Source organism: Vigna unguiculata, chromosome 5 (assembly GCF_004118075.2).
Source record: "Vigna unguiculata cultivar IT97K-499-35 chromosome 5, ASM411807v1, whole genome shotgun sequence".
Classification (NCBI taxonomy): domain Eukaryota; kingdom Viridiplantae; phylum Streptophyta; class Magnoliopsida; order Fabales; family Fabaceae; genus Vigna; species Vigna unguiculata.
Genome location: NC_040283.1, coordinates 35,641,901 through 35,660,302, shown reverse-complemented (window position 1 = coordinate 35,660,302; position 18,402 = coordinate 35,641,901). Strand labels below are relative to the sequence as shown.

The 18,402-nt window shown below is 31.7% G+C and overlaps 2 protein-coding genes across 5 annotated transcripts; one reads left to right on the top strand and one right to left on the bottom strand.

Annotated features, from left to right (window-relative positions):
- Positions 1-96: 96 nt before the first annotated feature.
- On the bottom strand, positions 97-3,533 carry LOC114186306 (uroporphyrinogen decarboxylase 1, chloroplastic). Of its 3 annotated transcripts, none has more exons than XM_028074363.1 (6): positions 3,377-3,533; positions 3,177-3,301; positions 2,116-2,498; positions 1,749-2,033; positions 955-1,190; positions 97-501 (listed from the first exon to the last, which is right to left on the bottom strand). In XM_028074363.1, exons 1-6 carry the CDS (start codon positions 3,394-3,396, stop codon positions 333-335), a joined length of 1,218 nt encoding a protein of 405 aa, XP_027930164.1. In that variant the 5' UTR covers positions 3,397-3,533; the 3' UTR covers positions 97-332. The 3 variants fall into 3 exon arrangements, with proteins under 3 accessions (XP_027930164.1, XP_027930163.1, XP_027930165.1); XM_028074362.1 differs by having other exon boundaries at positions 3,177-3,304; positions 3,377-3,523; XM_028074364.1 differs by lacking the exon at positions 3,177-3,301 and having other exon boundaries at positions 3,377-3,530.
- A 9,712-nt stretch (positions 3,534-13,245) lies between these two features.
- Positions 13,246-16,914, top strand: LOC114183499. Of its 2 annotated transcripts, none has more exons than XM_028070536.1 (6): positions 13,246-13,368; positions 14,238-14,843; positions 15,238-15,315; positions 15,802-16,446; positions 16,540-16,584; positions 16,685-16,914. In XM_028070536.1, exons 1-6 carry the CDS (start codon positions 13,348-13,350, stop codon positions 16,700-16,702), a joined length of 1,413 nt encoding a protein of 470 aa, XP_027926337.1. In that variant the 5' UTR covers positions 13,246-13,347; the 3' UTR covers positions 16,703-16,914. The 2 variants fall into 2 exon arrangements, with proteins under 2 accessions (XP_027926337.1, XP_027926336.1); XM_028070535.1 differs by lacking the exon at positions 13,246-13,368 and adding an exon at positions 13,599-13,673.
- Positions 16,915-18,402: the final 1,488 nt, after the last annotated feature.

The following is an 18,402-nucleotide window of genomic DNA, read 5'->3' as shown; positions in this document are numbered from 1 at the left end:
GTTAATTTTAATAAATGTTAAAACGTAGGTCAAGTAAAATTTGAGCAGACAACGCGTAAAAAATTCTAAATTAATTAATTAAGTAATTTACCAAAATTATGCAGCTGGAAGGAATACTAATGTTAGTTTATCAAATCAATTATAAATACATTAGAATGTCAAATCACAACTTCATCTAGTTAAGCCGATACAGAAATGTGCAAATGCTCAGACTTTTGATCATATCATAGCAGCATAAGACAAAGAAAGGACTAACCTACACCCTTCATTTGGAAAAGAGCTTGAAATAGCTCCAATACAATAAACAAATAGCAACACTTGAGCTATTGAGCTTATGCTACTAGATTAGGGTCTTTTGCAGCATTGTTTTGAAAAAATGTGTCAAACTGCAAGCTCCTAGCTACTTCAAAGAAATGTGCAACAGCTTCTTCAGGTGTGCCAACAAGAACACCATGCCCTAGATTAAGGATGTGCCGTCTGGGCCCCGCACACCTCACAACCCTGACAAATAATTGTCAAATTAAGAAGTCAAGATAATTATTGATACACAACTGACATCAACCTCACTCACAAAGTCTAATTTGAATTATTTCATTATTGAGACTAAGATCAATAACATAGCTATATAAAAAGTGTTTTTTCTCTGCTTCTTTGTTGTTAGTTGCTGCCGTTATCTGTTTAATTATTTTCAAATCCATCACGGCTAATTAACCAGATGTCGGGGGAAGTTCAATTCCACATCTTAGACACCAGATCATGAACAGAAAATATGCAACCTAGACATTTGCTTGTAACAAAATGGACTAAAGTGAATGACTACATGTAAACTTAAAGCTACAATGAATGATGCTTCTATGGGCAAGTAATGGTTATGTTAAGTCTAGTTATATTATATATAAACGTATGGAATTACTTCATGAATACCAAAGCACCGGGAAATTATGTCACACCAACCTCTGAATTTCTTCAGTCAGGGCAGCAAGAGGGGAGAATAAGTAGGCAGGGTCCACATTTCCCTGCACACCAATCCCACTACCCAATCTTCTTCTCCCATCTGCCATATCCACTGTCCAGTCTAGCCCTATAACATCAACTCCAGTGTCTTTCATACGCTCCAGAAGGCCACCATTTCCATTTATATAAAGAACAATTGGTACCTCAGGGCATTTTTTCTTGACCAAATGTACAATCTGGACATTCAGAAAGCAGTACATGACAAAAAGCCAAAAACTGGAGAAAGGTAAGATAGTGTCCAACCTTAAGTTTGTGTATTGTGAAAAGATACCGACAGCAATAGTAATCTCAATAATATATTAAAAGGAGCAAGTGAAGTTGCCTCATCTGATTTGGATTCCCTCCTCCCCAGAAAGTCAAGAGCCACAATATTGAAATCCATTGAACTTATTCTCATACACGTTACAGATATTTTCTTTTTGGCCCAGAAAAATTACATTTAAGAGGTTTAAATCTGGTCATATTTCTACCAAGCAAACCAAATAATAAAAATCAAGGAGGCTTAGAGCAGTGTAGCTTTAGTCTACCACAAAATCTGCTTATTGTTGCAAACCTCAGAAAGCTACATACTGTTTTCCTTTCTCCAACTAAAGAACTAAGTTAAAGTCAAAGCTGTTATAAGTTAAAACCAAAAGTGGAAGCTTAATATAACAAGAATCCCAAATTGAAAAGTGTAAAAATTAAAATGAAATTTCATCATCCAAGAAAGAAATGAGGATATTTTTCCCACTTACCTCTTTAATATAGGGCTTTGACCACCGTTCCCACATATCAGGTGGTAGTTGTCCACCCCATGAGTCAAATATTTGTATGCAGTGAGCCCCAGATTCCACTTGGAAAATAACATAATCAGCTATTGCCTGCGTCAAATGAGAAAGCAAAGTCTTCAATACATGTGGAGCAGTGTGGCACATGCTCTTAATGGTTGTATATGTGCGTGTTGTACCCCCTTCCACAATGTATGTTGCTATTGTCCAAGGAGCTCCCACAAAACCCAAAACAGCAGCATGACCACCAACCTGAACAAAATATAACCAGTAAGGCAAACACGTGATTGGCAGAATGGCCATGACATGATTGATGTGGCAATATAAATTTTACCTCTTGGCGCAGTATCTTAAGTGATTCCCCAACAAATCTAAGCTTGTCAAGGTCAATTGGATGCAAAGTTTTTAATCCCTCTTCAGAACGAATGGGGGAATGTATAACAGGTCCCCTTATGTCTTCTATGTCAAAATCAACTCCAAATGCAGGAAGTGGTGTAAGAATGTCCGAGAAGATAATGACTCCATCAGGCCTGAAAGCTTTCCAAGGCTGCAAAGAAATTTCCACAATGAGGTCAGTTGTCTCTGACCTCTCTCTGAAGGATGGATATTTCTCAGCAAGCTTTTTGTAAACAGCCATGTACCTTCCTGCCTGTCGCATCATCCATGCTGGAGGACGACCAACAGGGTCTCCCCGGGCAGCCTTAACCAATAGTGGATCTACATAAAATAGAAAAGAAAAATCATCCAAACCAATTTCTGCATGTTTGCAGGAACGTGTCTATCATGAGACACAAAAAATCAAAGCCTGAAGAGAAGCTCATGACACTCTCTTAACAGGATTGTTTGAATGATACAAGTTCCTCCTCCCTTTTGAAGAATTTGCAAATTCGTGAAACTAAGTTACACAGCTTCTAGGAACAGACAAGGTTATAAAAAACAGTTTGCAAACTCAATTTTGATTGCAATAGGCTTTTGGGGTATCTGCGACTACAACTGAAGCCACATCAGCTTCATTTATCCCCGATTTTCAACAATATCAAGGATAGACAAAAAAACCACTACCCGAACAGGCTATCATAATTTAAAACCTTAGCCACAAAAGTGTATTCTTCAAAAAAGAAAGACATTTATTTTCTTTTCCTCTTTATTTCTTCAGTCAAATTCTACAATCCCACTAATAATTCATTTGATATCGGAAATACCCTTTGCTAGCACCACACAGTGAGAAGTGTTGGAATATTGCAGAGTATCATATATAGATAAAGCAACAACATTTCCCCCTAACAACCGCCCCCAAATACTCCAACTGAAATTGAGAACAATTAAGAAAAAAGAGAAGAACCCAGTTCCTGATTTGAGTTGAAAATACAAAGGGAATGAAGAAACGAAAGGTACCAGAGGAAGAGGAGGCGGCAGAGCAAGTGGGAGAAAACTTGGAGTTTGGGGGTTTGAAAGGAGGCGAAACCACGTTGAAGGCATTGGATTGTGAAAAAAAGGAGGAATATTTCCACCCAAGAACACTGCTTCAAACGAGAAATTCACTAGTTAAATTGAATGTGATGAAAAAAGGCGCGTGTGAGAGATATGGGAAAAACCTGTTAACGGAAGTAGCCATTGGTAGAGGGGAAAGACGAGTCCCTTGTTAATTGTTTTGCTGAGTTTGGCTTCCTTATCTTTCAGCTTCTCTTCTTCTTCTCCGGTAGGGACACACACCAGAGTGAGAGCCACGCGCCAACTCACAATTTGTTCTATATATCACGTATGCATTGTAAGGTTTACAGACGTTGAAATAAAAAAGTTATCTTTCGTGTATAACAAATTCATTAGTTTTTTAGTTCAACCAAATGTGGTGACAAGAAAAGACTCTATTCCCTTTTTTTTACTAAAGTAAAAATCGTGATTATCTTATAAGACGTAATTATAATGTTTGTATTAATTATTTTAAAAAAATATTAATTATAAGAAAATTAATGTCTTATATTTTATAGAGTTCTAATTTGCTTTTCATGAAAAATAATATGGAAAATTTATTTGGAGTATTATTCAAATATATATATATATATATATATATATATATATATATATATATAATCTATAATTATTTTGTGTTCACATTTTAAAATATCAATTTTACCCTTTAAAATATAATTATTTATTAAATTTTTAAAAATTAACAGTTACTTTTACAAATTTTATTTTTATTTATCAACAATTATTCTCATTTTTTATATATTTTACTTTATTTTTAATAAATATAATTTTATTTTATATATTAATTTAATAACATTGTATTAATATAAAATTATACATATTTAAAAAATGTGTGCGCGACGCTACAATTAATAATGAATTTTTATTTTATAGTCTTATTTTGGTGAAACTTTCTTTACCTCATTCGACATTATATATTCATATTAATTAACCAAATTTTTTAATTATCTAAACAAATTACCCATAAAATACTATTAAGGACGATATAAAGGAAATTATAAAAGGTTTAGTATTAAATTAATTAACTTGTATAAGTTATTATAACAATAAATATTAAATAAAAATACTAAAGTATTAAAATAAATATATTTTAATATAAAATATATGAAAAAAAAATGCCAGGTAAACAAGATTGGTATATGAAATTCTTGAACACAAAAGAATAAAAAATGATTTGATAAATAAAAATAATAATAATAACTTTTATTCAAACGAATTGAGGAATGACCTAAATTTTGAAATATGTCTTAAAGTTTATATGTTTTATTATATAAATAATTTTAACTTTAATCAATTATTATTCTTATTATTATTATTATTATTATTATTATTATTATTATTATTATTATTATTATAATATACAATGACAAATTTCAATAAATTTTGACATATTCTAAATATTGATCTTAACTTTTATTTGGTAATTATTTATCAATGTAGCAAATAATTTTGTGATGGTTAAAACTGTAAGGCTTACTTATTTTTCTACCTCAACGTTTAAGGGTCTGTTCTAATTTTTTGGGTCTAAGGTTGATCCATAGGGTGCCCAAAACCCCTAAACAGTCCTAACACTCTCATTCTGCACTCACTTGCAAAAACAGCCACTTACTCTTTCCTCTTCTCTCAACAGAAGTTTTGTTAGGGTTTGAGTAAGCTCTCCCTTTTTCATCTTCATTGAATGCTTCCTTTGGGTAAGTTAGACTCTACTTTTCTCTTCTTTTCCGTTCCTATTGTTCGGTTTCAGTTTCAGGCCATTCTTATAGGCTCATTCTTGCTCCTATGTTCGTGCTTTGCAGTTGCTGAGTTAGTTCTTGGAGCTGAGGTGTCTCTACTATCGTATCTAAAACCCCCTCAAGTTCAGCTCTACCAAAAAGGTAAGGGAAGCTAGGGTTCTGTTTGTTCTTCGATTTTCTGCTTACTTTGGTCTTGTTTCATGATTTTGTAGCTTATTTGATGTTGTGATTGCTTAAGAACTTCTTAAACATCGTTTGGTTGTGAATACCTGGTTGTTGCCCAAGCGAGCGAGCGAGTCTTGCCTAAGCGAGAGTACTAGAAGTGCTCCTTGGAACTTGCGCGAGCTGTCACTCAGGTGACGAGCTCCTATTTTGAGCGAGAGTCCATCTCGCTCAAGCGAGGAGGTCTCGTCTAAGCAAGCGAGCGCGAGAGCCACTGTTCCCACTTTTCGAGCTCTCGCTTAAGCGAAAGGAGCTCGCTTAAGTGAGAGGACCCTCTCACCTGAGCGAGACCTTCTAGCCTGAGCGAGAACTAGCAAGAATGTGCTCAGGTGTTGTTTTCTCCTCTGTTCTTGGTTGATGGTCACATGTTTGATTGATTTACTATGTTAAAGCGTGGATTGGGTGATTATACGTTTATTAAATGGTTCTTGGGCTGGAGTTAATGAGTTTGGCATGATCTTTCGTATGAAATATGATTGGATGGTTGGTTTTATATATTGGCATGAGATTTATATGCATGATAACTTTATGCTTGGTTGGTGAGTCATGATTTTGGTATGGTTTAGGACGTAATTCCATGAATCTCTAGGTGAGATCTCATGGTGGTGCCTCATTGGTTAGGATGTAATTCCACGATGGTATCATGGTGGTACCTCATGATCAGAACTTATTTCCATGACCCTTGTTAGTGGGAGCTCATGGTGGTGCCTCATTGTTAGGACGTAATTCCACGAAGGTTTGGTGGGGATGCCTCATTATATAATCTAGTAAAGATTCAAGTAAGGATTGCATCCTGACACTCTAAAGAGTCAGTTAGTCTCACATAGAGCGTACTGACTCAAGTGGTGAGAGTAGCACGAGGTCTTAGTCTTTGGCAGGATAATGACCTTAGATGTTTGAAGGCTAACCTTGTGCGTGATAGGGTGAAACCCATTGGCAATTGGCTTTACAGAGCAGTATAGGCCACCACAAGTGCAAGCATCCAATGAATCTGACTGATTATATGTATCCGGATAATTAAGTCTTAGTGTCTTGTTTGTTGGTCATCACATGCTTGGTTAATGTATGCATCTTTGGCTATAAAATTGTATGCAATTGTATGATAAACCATTTTTCCACTCTAGCTTACCCTTTTCGTTTGCTTGTGTGTTTGTTTGTGGTTTTCCCCTTTTGCAATGATCATCAATTTATTGGTGTGAGCAGATGTGGGAACTCCTCGTGGTCATCAGAATAATGGAAATTCTGCTACATAGCTATTCTTGGGCTGGACTCCCTACTCCGAGTATTCTTAAAGACTGAGGCCTATGTACTACCATGTATGTTGGGAATACTGTTAAACCTTTAGTTTGTTTGTTAATGGTATCGTGGCATACCTTAATATTTTCCTTCTAAGTATTCTTGGATAACTGTAAGAAGTAACATTATACTCCGTAACTCTTCTCTTAATATTATTTTGTGTGATGTTTTATTTAATTATATTATTATTTAAATGGGACGTTACAATTTTGTATTATAATTTTAGAATTTATGTGGATATAACAGATATAGAAAGCTAAGCATTTTTATGACGCTTGTGTAATCTTTATAGAAATTTCATTTTCTTATAAAATTCTAAAATATACGTCATAGTAAAAACATTAAAATGTTATATTATTGCATTAAAACATGTCATACTATTTGTTACATTCATTTTCCTACACCCTTTCAAATAAAATCTTGAAGATAGAGTGCACAAACATTAATAAACTCAACTAAAATTTAATATGTTCAATTTTGTTATGAAATAAAGTGAATAATAGAGAGAATAAATATTAGATAATAGAGAAGAGAAGAAACAATAGAGAGAATAGAGAATAGGGAGCAACTCATTTGTGTATTATTATTGATAGGAAGAGTCCTATTTATAGATACAATATGTAATCCATAAAGGAAACAAATCAACTTAGTTAATACAAATATTTACCATAAAGAGTAAAGAATCATATGAGTAAATGTATCAAATCAATGGACAATCATTAATTCATAACACTCCCCCTTGAGTGTCCATTGATAAAAGAATGTGCCTCGTTAAAACCTTACTAGGAAAAACCCTTTGGGATAAAAAAAACCTAGTGAAGGAAAAAGAGTACAACATTCTGTATTCTGTAATACAATATTATTCATCACATATTCTATTTCTCTCCCTCATGTAAACTTACATCATTAAGGTGACAGAGTCCGAACTTGTGAATCATTTGCTCAAAAGTTCTCCTTGACAAAAACTTCATAAATGACCTGCCATATTTTCACATGAATGAATTTTTGGATATCTATATCATCCTTTCAATTGAACAATACACTATTGTCTTTATATATGGTTGTTGATTCCATCTTTCTCGGGGATAGTCACAAGTTTCTTGCACATGTTGAATTATAAACCTTAACCAAACATATTCACAACTTTCCTCGTAATTTTGTATGATTAGACGATGTTGCTACTATGGTTTGTTTCATATACCTTCATGAAACCATTGTGCTACCACATGTGAACAAACATCTTGTTTGTGATCAACCATTGTGACATTGTAAGAATATGTAAAATAACATGCATATCCATAACCCATTGGTCTGAATGTGAATCATTTGGATGGAATAAGCTCATATTCGTAGTACCCTTAAAGTAACGAAGTATATGTTTTACTCCAAACCATTCTCTTCTTGTAGTTGAAGAACTATATCTTGCTTAACAAATTTACAGCAAATGCAATATTAGATCGAGTATAATTAGCAAGATACATTAGTGTTTCTATAACACTAAGATATGGTGCTTCTAGACCAAGAAGATCTTCATCATTTTTTTTAGGTCTAAGAAGAGTCTTTATCAACATCTAACGACCTCACAACTATTGGAGTGCATAATGGACATGACTTGTCCATTTAAAACATTTTAAGCACCTTAATTATATAAGCTTTTTGATGTATAAAAACACCTTTATTTAAATACTCAATTTCTAATTTCAAATAAGACTTTGCGCTTCAAAGATCATTCATCTCAAATTATTTCTTTGAGTAATCAATTGCCTTTGTGAACTCATTAGAAATTTCAACGACGTTTATGTCATCTACATAAACAATAATTATGGCAAATTCATTATTTGGATCTTTTCATATAAATACAAGACCAAATAGGATCATTTTTATATCCTTCTTTTAATAAGTACTCAATAAGACGGTTATGCCACACACGTCTTGATTTCTTTAATCAATAAAAGAGCATGTTCAATTTTATTGAATAACCCTCTTTAAAATTTGTCTTGTTGGGCAAATAAAATCCTTCAGGGATTTTCATATAAATATGATTCTCAAAAGAATCGTACGAATAGGTTGTAACATCATCCATTAGATGTAAATGCAAACCTTGTTGTGCAACTAGCATAATCGAATATTGCAATGTTGTTGCATCCAATACTAGTGAATATATTTTTTCACAAATCAATACAAGGTTTTGTGAACAACCTTGAGCAACCAATTGTGCTTTGTATCTAACAATTTCATGATTCTTAATTTGATTTTTGCACAAAAATCCATATGTACCAAACGGGTTTCATAACTTCAGCTATGCGAACTATATGTTCAAAAACCTTTCGTTTAACAAACAAATATACTTATGCTTCTTTACATATTTTCATTTTGGCCAATCTTTTCTTTGCCGATAATCTTCAATGATCATTGCTTATTGATCCTCATTGTCATTCATAACATTCATCGCTATGTTATAAGTAAAAGTTTCATCAATGTTAACTTTATTTTGGTTCCATATTATATGATTCATGACATAATTTATTGAGATCTCATCATTTTCAACCATTTCAGGTACCTGAGGTTCTTCTTGAACCGAACCATTAATTATGTCAAATGAATCTTTTGGGATTTCAACATTTTCGATTAGGTTATTTTGCATATTAGCCCCCTTTCTCATTCAAGAGTTTTTATCTTTGGAACCAATAGGTCTACCACGCTTCAAACGTGTTCACATGAGTTTTTCAACCTTTTTTTTTTTGCATCATAATAACTGATCATGTCAATCAAGGCGATCATTTTGATTTGTAAACTTCTGGTTTACCATGACATGCATTTAAATTGTACTAATAAACTTGTAGTACAAACTATAAGAGAATGTTGATAATTTCTCCAATACACTTTCTTTTTCAACTCAATCATAGAGATATAAAGATATTTTATATCTTTTTCATTGTTTGTCTCAATATAATATCCATTTAGACAAATATCATTGAAACTTAATAAGTTTCTATTCAACTTCTTGGTAGAAGTATAATAGCTCTTCTAGAGTCTTCAAATATATTTGTAGTACTATATATAATACTAACATCGATGTCTCACATTATCAAACAAGAGAAAAATTTATTATTCTTGAGAATTATATAAGTTGTTGCACAATCAATAAGACACATATCTTTTAGTACTAGTGCAAAACATTCATTTGTCATATAAACGTAAATATCAATATGAGATTTTTTTCAACACTCTCATAATCAATCAGGTGATCAATGCTTTCATTTGCTTTAGCAAAGAAAATAACAATATCAAGATGAGTAGCATCCATATGGCCATAATCAGAATCACCATCTTCATAAGCAAAGTGTGTTTCTATGTTCTTTTCATTATTTGTAAGATGCTCTGGTGTACAATAAGTACAATTCAAATGACATTTACCATCGTAATGATAATATATACCTTCATCTTTTTGTCAATATTTTCACATTTTCCTTTTCCTTTTTTTCACATTATCGTGCCACTTCTGGTGACAAAATGTGTCTTCAAAATTTTCTTTATAACCATGTCCAAAATCAAGATCATGATCACGATCATGAAAATATAAGTCAAATGTTGCTGCATTCACTTCTGGGAATGAAGCAGAACCAATTTTGATAGGTTTCGTGATTTTCTTGAGGTCAAAAGCTCATTGCTTTGTTCAGCCATATAAAGGCATGAAATAAATTCATAATATTGATTGCTGCATTCACTTCTGGAAATGGAGCATATTAGGCAGATCTCATGATTTTTCATCAAAAGCTTTATTGCTTTGTCCAGCCAAGCCATACATAGGCATGAAATCAATTCACAATATTTGTGAAATCTCTTTTCACAATATTTTTGTCATGTTGCTTAGATGCTTTATTTCTTTATTTAATGGTATCCCAATATCCATTGCATCTAAATATATTTCAACATTTAAAATCCAATTTAAGGAATTCTTCCTTGTAATCTCAAGGGTCACAAATCCAAATTTTGAACATTTCGTGTGTTTAAAACTAGCACATAAAATAATTATATTAATAATAATAATAATAATAATAATAATAATAATAATCACCGTCAAAATAAAAATAAAAATAATAAGACGAAGATGAAAATTGATAAAGTTAAATAATTTTTACCACAAGAGGAAAAATATAAGGTAAAATTATAATTTGAGAAAGGATTAAAAGGAGCCTGGATTGAGACACGCATAACACTGTCGTTATAGAGAAAAAGCTTCCACTGGTCCTCAATTGATTAGAGCATGGTGCTGATAACGTGTTATGAAATAAAGTGAATAATAGAGAGAATAAATATTAGATAATAGAGAAGAAACAATAGAGAGAATAGAGAATAGGGAGCAACTCATTTGTGTATTATTATTGATAGGAAGAGTTCTATTTATAGATACAATATGTAATCCATAAAGGAAACAAATCACTTAGTTAATACAAATATTTACCATAAAGAGTAAAGAATCATATGAATAAATGTATCAAATAGACAATCATTAATTCATAACAAATTTCAAATTGTTAGCTAGTTTCAACATGATCATTTATAAAATCTTACATAGATGTTCATTAATTTATAAAATGTATACCTACTAATGCAATTAAGGTGCTAAGTACACATTTTTTGCCTCTATTTTGAAATGTCTCTATTAAATACATTTACACCTCACTAGCTTTATTCCCAACCCTCTAAATGGAAACAAGGTTAGGAAATCAATATATGCAAATATTCTTATTCTTGGTGTAGAGATTGTGCAAATACCTTAAAATAATATTGTTATAATAACATATTGAATATATTAAAATGTGTTAAAAGTTAATGAAATTTTACTTACATCAACCAAAGTTGTATTACTAATACACATATCATATAAGTACGAGAGAATATCGAAAGCATCCATTTGGCATGAAAACAAAGGATGTTTTTACACCTGCATACAACTTCATGTGGTATATCCAATTGTATAGGTTTGCATTCTAATCGTCTTTACCATTGCATTGAGTCGTTGAAAAGTATTTATAGGCGGTTGTACATGATTTACACCTTTATTTCCTTTTGAGTATTATTTTATGCTTGTATAAAACAAATTAATTAACATTAGTACACATCAATTTAATTAATTATAATAGCCACAAAAAACAAATGAATACATTTTAACTGAGGTAACCAAATAATTAATCAAAAGAAATCATACAATATAATTATACTAAAATATATACATCTCAAACAATATTATTAAAATAAAATTTTCCCAAGGCCATCGAGCACTTAGGTGGACCATCATTGTACAACTAGCAATTTGCAACAATAATATTAGGAATGGTTACATTTTAAACAATATTATGTTGTTTAGTTAAGAGTGGGTCCAAATAATACTTAGATTTTTAGTCGAGAGTGATTTGATATTCAAATAATACTAGCTAGGAGTGGTTGAGGTTCAAATAATACTCTTTGTAGCTTTAATAATTTCTTGGTTTGTGATTTTAAAATATTAGTACGTCTAATAAGACTAGATCATGTTAGTCAGAAACTAGATGTAGTCTATTCATTACAAATAAATCAATATAAATTTACATTCGGTAAAATCTTTTTTTACCTTATCTCCTTAAAATTGTATGTTATTAATTCTCCCCTAATCCGAGAAATTGAGTTTTGTTTGCAAAACATTTAGATAATACATTTCTCAAAATTTACAAGTATGTTTATTATCCTTATCAAACAATGTTTTTGAGATGATTACTTGGTAGATTGTATGTCAAATTTAAACTATTATCTGATTGTGTATTATTGGACAATACACAACGAATTCAAAAAACATAATTTAACTCTATCTTCCTATGTTTTTTACTTAGTTTTCACGGCGTTCTTATATAAGTAGGATCATGTGAATCTATTATGCTATAAAAATTAAATTAATTAACATACATACATATATTAAAATTATTTTTTAAACAAAAACTAAAATATATATATATATATATATATATATATATATATCATTATAATTTAACTTTTTTTTTTCATAGAAATTTACAAGTGTTTTATGATATAATTAACATTATAAATTAAAAAGAATATATTTTTATGTATTTAACTTTTTACAAATTTAATGTAAATTTTATTAATAGATTGCGACAAACTTTTTTATAGTAAATATTTTTGAATTATATTAATATTTTTATTATAAAAATGATTTGCATGTGTTTCTAGCAGTATTAATAATATTTAAGAAAGATAAAAATATGAAACTCACATTTCTTTATATATACCACATTATCATGTTACATACAGATTAACATATGCATCAATTTTATATAATTTTTCAATCACCCAACTATATCAGTAACTTTCATTAAATTTCGAAGTAAAAATTCATTGTGATTAAATTCAATAATTACAAAAAATCACTTAATCCAAACTTGTGCCCATGAAGTCACCTATCTACAGTACATAAAGAGCTAAAAATACACTTGAATAAAAAATGATAATAAGAAATAAAAAATCAAGTAAATACATTATTTGTTTTTTAAGTGAAGCATTCCATATCTCAAATATTAATATCTTTTTAAATACTAGTACTAATTTAATTATTTAATGAAAGAAAAATGCAAAAGAGAAGTGGGAACTTGGGTGGGCCAACTGGGCCTCGTTATCGTTAGGACAAGACCCAAATGCTAAACACGAAATAAAGGGTGTATTCATAATTTTGTTTTTCGTTACAAAAAAGAGTGTATAGTGTATATCATTGAGTCGTTTCACTTTCACAGTGCCCTAACACTGCCTTGTCATTTTTCTGGCCAGTGGGGATGGAGCCAACTGACCCAGAGGTAAATACTGCTGCTTCAAAGTTTAATTGAAACATATTTTTTGCATATTTTGTGATTGCATAAGTTGGCTTTGTGGGGTTTTAACTTTTACAGACAATGCAATTTTAATGTTACAAAAATTGTTTATGAACTTGTTAAGCCTGATGATCATGGAAAAGAGTTTCATAAGAATCTTGGCAAGGTTAATTAATTTTATGTATTGATTTCACTACTTTTAAGGGAGAGACAGAACATGCATGCAAGAAATTAAGGTGCATAGTGATGGAGAAATGTTAAAATGTTTTGGCATGGTTCTGATGCTAAAGGTGAGAATCCAGATGAAAAGGTCCCCCTAACCGAGTTTAGGAAATGGGGGGAGAAGTAGTTAAGGTGGGACAACAGTGGCTTCAATTTATGATTTCCTGGGTTATATATCGAGCTTCACAATGTTATTTAGAAAAATTTGCGCCTGTAATGCTGTCAGCTAATTAATTATTTTAATGATAAACTTTTGATGTATGATAATCTATGAAAAAACTCTTTCTTCTCGTGGTTGAAATTGTAAAAGCATTATGGAAGATTTGTAGTTGTGGATTGGTGGCAAATCCACAAGCATTGTAACTTCATATTTTCCTTCAAAGCCAAATTTCCTGAACATGCTCATAAATGTATTATAAAGAGCTATCTTTTAAAGGGCAGCTTTTTAAAATTTAAAACGATGAAGGTTATTCCTACCTGATGGATACATTCGCTAACTTTCGTAGCCTGCACTTCATTTTTGTGAAAGTTGAAATAGCTATGGAATTCTAATACTGGCTGCTGGCTTATTCTAACTCCTGCATATGTTTACATCTTCTTAGTTGTTACTAACGAATTTAAATTAAATGTAGGTATCGCATGAATCTCTGGTTACTGATGCCGAATGGGTATGTAAAAGCCCCAATTCAGGCATCTCTGCTACGTCTTCAGGATGGCCTCCCTTTGATGACAGCAAATCATCTTCTCTCGCATATTCTCTATCAGCAGAAGAGCAAGCAACTGTGGCAGTGTTGCAATTGCAGCACAAAGCATTAGAAGCTTGTCAGAAGTTCTTTGCTGGCGATGCTGGTTCTGATGGTGACGAAGATGAAAGTAATGATGAGGATGAAGAAGAGTGGGTGGATAATTTTGATCCTAAAGAATGTGAGGAGTATAGGTTCTTTGAAAGAGTGTTTGCCGAAGATGGTGACTTGAGGAGATATTATGAGAACAATCACAGGGAGGGGGATTTCTATTGTTTGGTCTGTGGAGGTATAGGCAAGAAAGTATGGAAGAGGTTTAAGGATTGTGCTTCTCTAATCCATCACTCCACTGCCATACTAAGGACAACAAGGAAGCGAGCTCACAGGGCCTATGCGCAGGTGATCAGCAAAGTTGTTGGTTGCAACATAGATCAATTGCCAGCTATTGAGTTGAAGGGTTTGGATTCCTCCTTGGAAGGTTCAAGGAAGCTGTTGGTGAGCAATTGTAATTAATATATCTGTATATTTTATTAAGTCTTTAAATATATTGTTAATGCTTACTTGGCTGATTTTATTTTAAAGGTTGAACCTCAAAATCGTGCATAATGCTTGAGTTTAAATAACTTATATTTGTTGCATAACTTTGTGATTGCATGTTGATTTTGCGTGGTGTTTTAACGTTGAAATAGATCATGGATGGTATTAAAGATGCCGAGGGAGCTTCTAAAATGCCTTTTATAGAATGTTAGCAAGGTTAATTATCTTATGTATCAATTCTGCCTTTTTAAGGAAGAGAATAAAAATGCTTGAAATAAATTATGAGTACATAGAAATGTGAATAGGTTAAATTATTTTGGCATGGTTCTGATGGTGCATATTTTTTCTGCAGGGTTTTGAGAAGGAAGGTGATAATCTAGATGGAAAGGTCTCAGAACCAAGTTCAGAAAATGGAAGAGAAATAGTTAAGGTGACCGAAGTCTATCTCAAAATTTGAATGCTAAACAGAAGCATGCACCTTTACGCTGTGTTTTGAAATCCTCCTATCTGTATTTTTCTCGGTTTTATTCATAGTTATCATGTTATTTAGGGCAAAATTGCTGCTTTAATACTGTAAGCTAATTTATATATTTTGAGAATAAATGTGTTTGATAAGATAACCTATGTAAAACATTAGGTTGAGATAAATTCATTTGTTCTTAGATAAGTAGTTAATACACAGGAGGAGTGCATTGATCCCTGAGGCAAAGATGTACCTTAGTTTATGTTTATTTCACCGTTCACTATTATAAAAATGGTGTAAATTTTTCTTGACCATGCGCAACCTGTGTCAGGCTACACTTCAATTTCGTTATAATCAGAAAAGCAAAGTAACACTAGTATTGGTTGCTAGCATATCCCATCTCCCACATATGTTTACTTCTTACTGGTTGTTACTCATGAAAATTGATTATAGGAATCACATGAATCTGTGGTTGCTGATGCTGGATGGGTAACTGGAAACGCCAATTCTGATTTCTCTTCTACGGCTTCAGGATGGCCTTCCTTTAATGACACCAAATCATCTTCCCTCACTCATTCTCCATCAGCAGAAGAGAAAGCTACTATGGCAGTGCTGCAATTGCAGCACAAAGCATTAGCATCTTGCCGGAAGTTTTTAGTTGGTGATGCCAGTTCTGACAGTGATGAAGATGGCAAAGATGACATTAATTCTGACAGTGAAGATGATGAGGATGAAGATGAGGAGGAAGAAGATGGGTTGGTAGATAGTTATGATTCTAAAGAATGTAAAGAGTACAAGTTCTTCGAAAAGGTGTTTGCAGAAGATGATGACTTGAGGAAATACTATGAGAATAATCATAGGGATGGAGATTTTTATTGTTTGGTTTGTGGAGGTATACGGAAGAAAGTATGGAAGAGGTTTAAGGATAGCATTGCACTGATTCAGCACTCCACTTCCATACTTAGAACAAAAAGGAAGCGAGCTCACAGGGCCTATGCACAGATCATCTGCAAAGTTGTTGGTTGGGACATTGATCAATTGCCAGCTATTGTGTTAAAGGATTTGGATTCCTCCAAGGCAGGTTCCAAGAAGCTTTTGGTGAGAAATCCTTACTGATATATCTGTATTCTCTATTTTTAGTTATAATATAAATACACTGTCAATCTTACTTGGCTGTGTTTATTTTTACAGGTTGAACCCACAAAACCTGCTGAGGGTTGTATTGATGATTCAAATGTAAGTGGCATTATTGAAATTTTATCTGCCCTGAGTTATTTGGTTTGATATCATATTTTCTTTAAATGTACATACTGAATAGGTTAAGTTGTTTTCACAGGCTGAACCTGAAACCTGATAATCGTATTGAATGATCAGGACTTTGTTAATATGGTTTGTTGGGAGGCCTATGGAACTTCTTGATGATGTGCCTTGTGAAAAGTTTTTAACTTTTGTATGGGGAATTTCCCCTGCTATTTCGGATTGTTTTGTAAATCCTTCAACTGCAAAATTCACTCAATATGATGGCTAACTTGCAAGTAATGGATTCACACATGGTGTGTTCTTTTTTGAGCTGTGTATGTTTTTGTTTTGAATGCAAAAGTCTCGCTGAATATATTGCCATGAATTATGGGATTTTTCTTGTGTCTAAACTATTTTTAGAATCATGAAAACCAATTAGTATGTTAGAATGCAGCGTGTTTGAGAATGTTAGCAATTTTCGTCTAAAGTATGTTGGAGTGTGTTTGCAATTTTCGTCTAAACAAATGAATTTTCTTGCTTATTTATTAGCTTGTGAGTTTGTTTAATTTGTGTTTGTTCCAGCTTTTTTTTTTTTATCTAAATGGAAATTAGACAGATTTTTTAACATTTATCGAAGGAAAAAGGTAGATTTTAAACACATAGACTAGCTTTGCTTCTCTATTTTTTCTTAAGTCCTTTTTATCAAATCCATTTCACTTTTGATTAAAAATAATTGTTTTAACTGCTTCTTACCTTAGTCACGAGCCCTAAATACTTTTCATTGAAAGCCACGTTGTTAATTTGTGGTTTTGTCCCTGTAACTTAACTAAATACAATAAAGATTTATCAAATTAGACCATACCCCCAAGTAGGCATCATCTTAACATTAGTTCAAAGTGGAGCTGTTTTCCATATTCAAGAATGTAAAACGTGGGTTTTAATGTAATTTAGTTATATTTCAATAAAAGAAATTTTAAGAAATTCTAAGCAACTTGATTATTTTATATATTTTCACTCTCCTTTTATTCTCTCACATCTCATTCAATTACAACTCAATAAAGAAATTTTAAAGAATTTTAAACATCCGATTATTTTATATATTGTTATTTATGATACAATGTGTATCGGATACTACATGTATATGATATGTGTATCAGATATGACATGTATCTGATTTAATATGTTTAACTTAAAAATAATAGAATATGGTACGTGATATATATATATATATATATATATATATATATATAGATATTAATTATTGTGTGAATCTAAATTAAAATTATACGTACTAAATTTGTCAATAAAAAATATAAATTATTATCATCATAAAAATATTACTGTTTTATAAATTAAACATTTCATTGATAAATAAAGTGACACGGATGTGTCAAATATAAATACTTAATCCAAATTGAAGTAATTGTGCGTAAATTGTTATTCTCTCCTTTTGCCATGTGATTATTTCTACTCTCTCCATTATTATAAAGAACATTTTTGATTCATAAGTAAAATCAATAACTATTATTTATAAAATCATGTTTTGACATCCAAATAACTAAACTTGGAATGTAATTAAACACGTCCTTTTAAATGTGCTACCGCATTAACAAAAATCTGTCCGAATAATCGTATTTTGAATGAGTTTTAATTTGTTAGAGTTTACTCACAGATGGAAAAATATAATTAAAAATAATTTTAATACACTTCAAACATACTTGAACTATTCTTTAAATTAAACTATATTTAAACCCAAATGCAAGCTGAATTGAATATTAAATTATATAATAAAGTATAAAATAATTCTGAAACAAA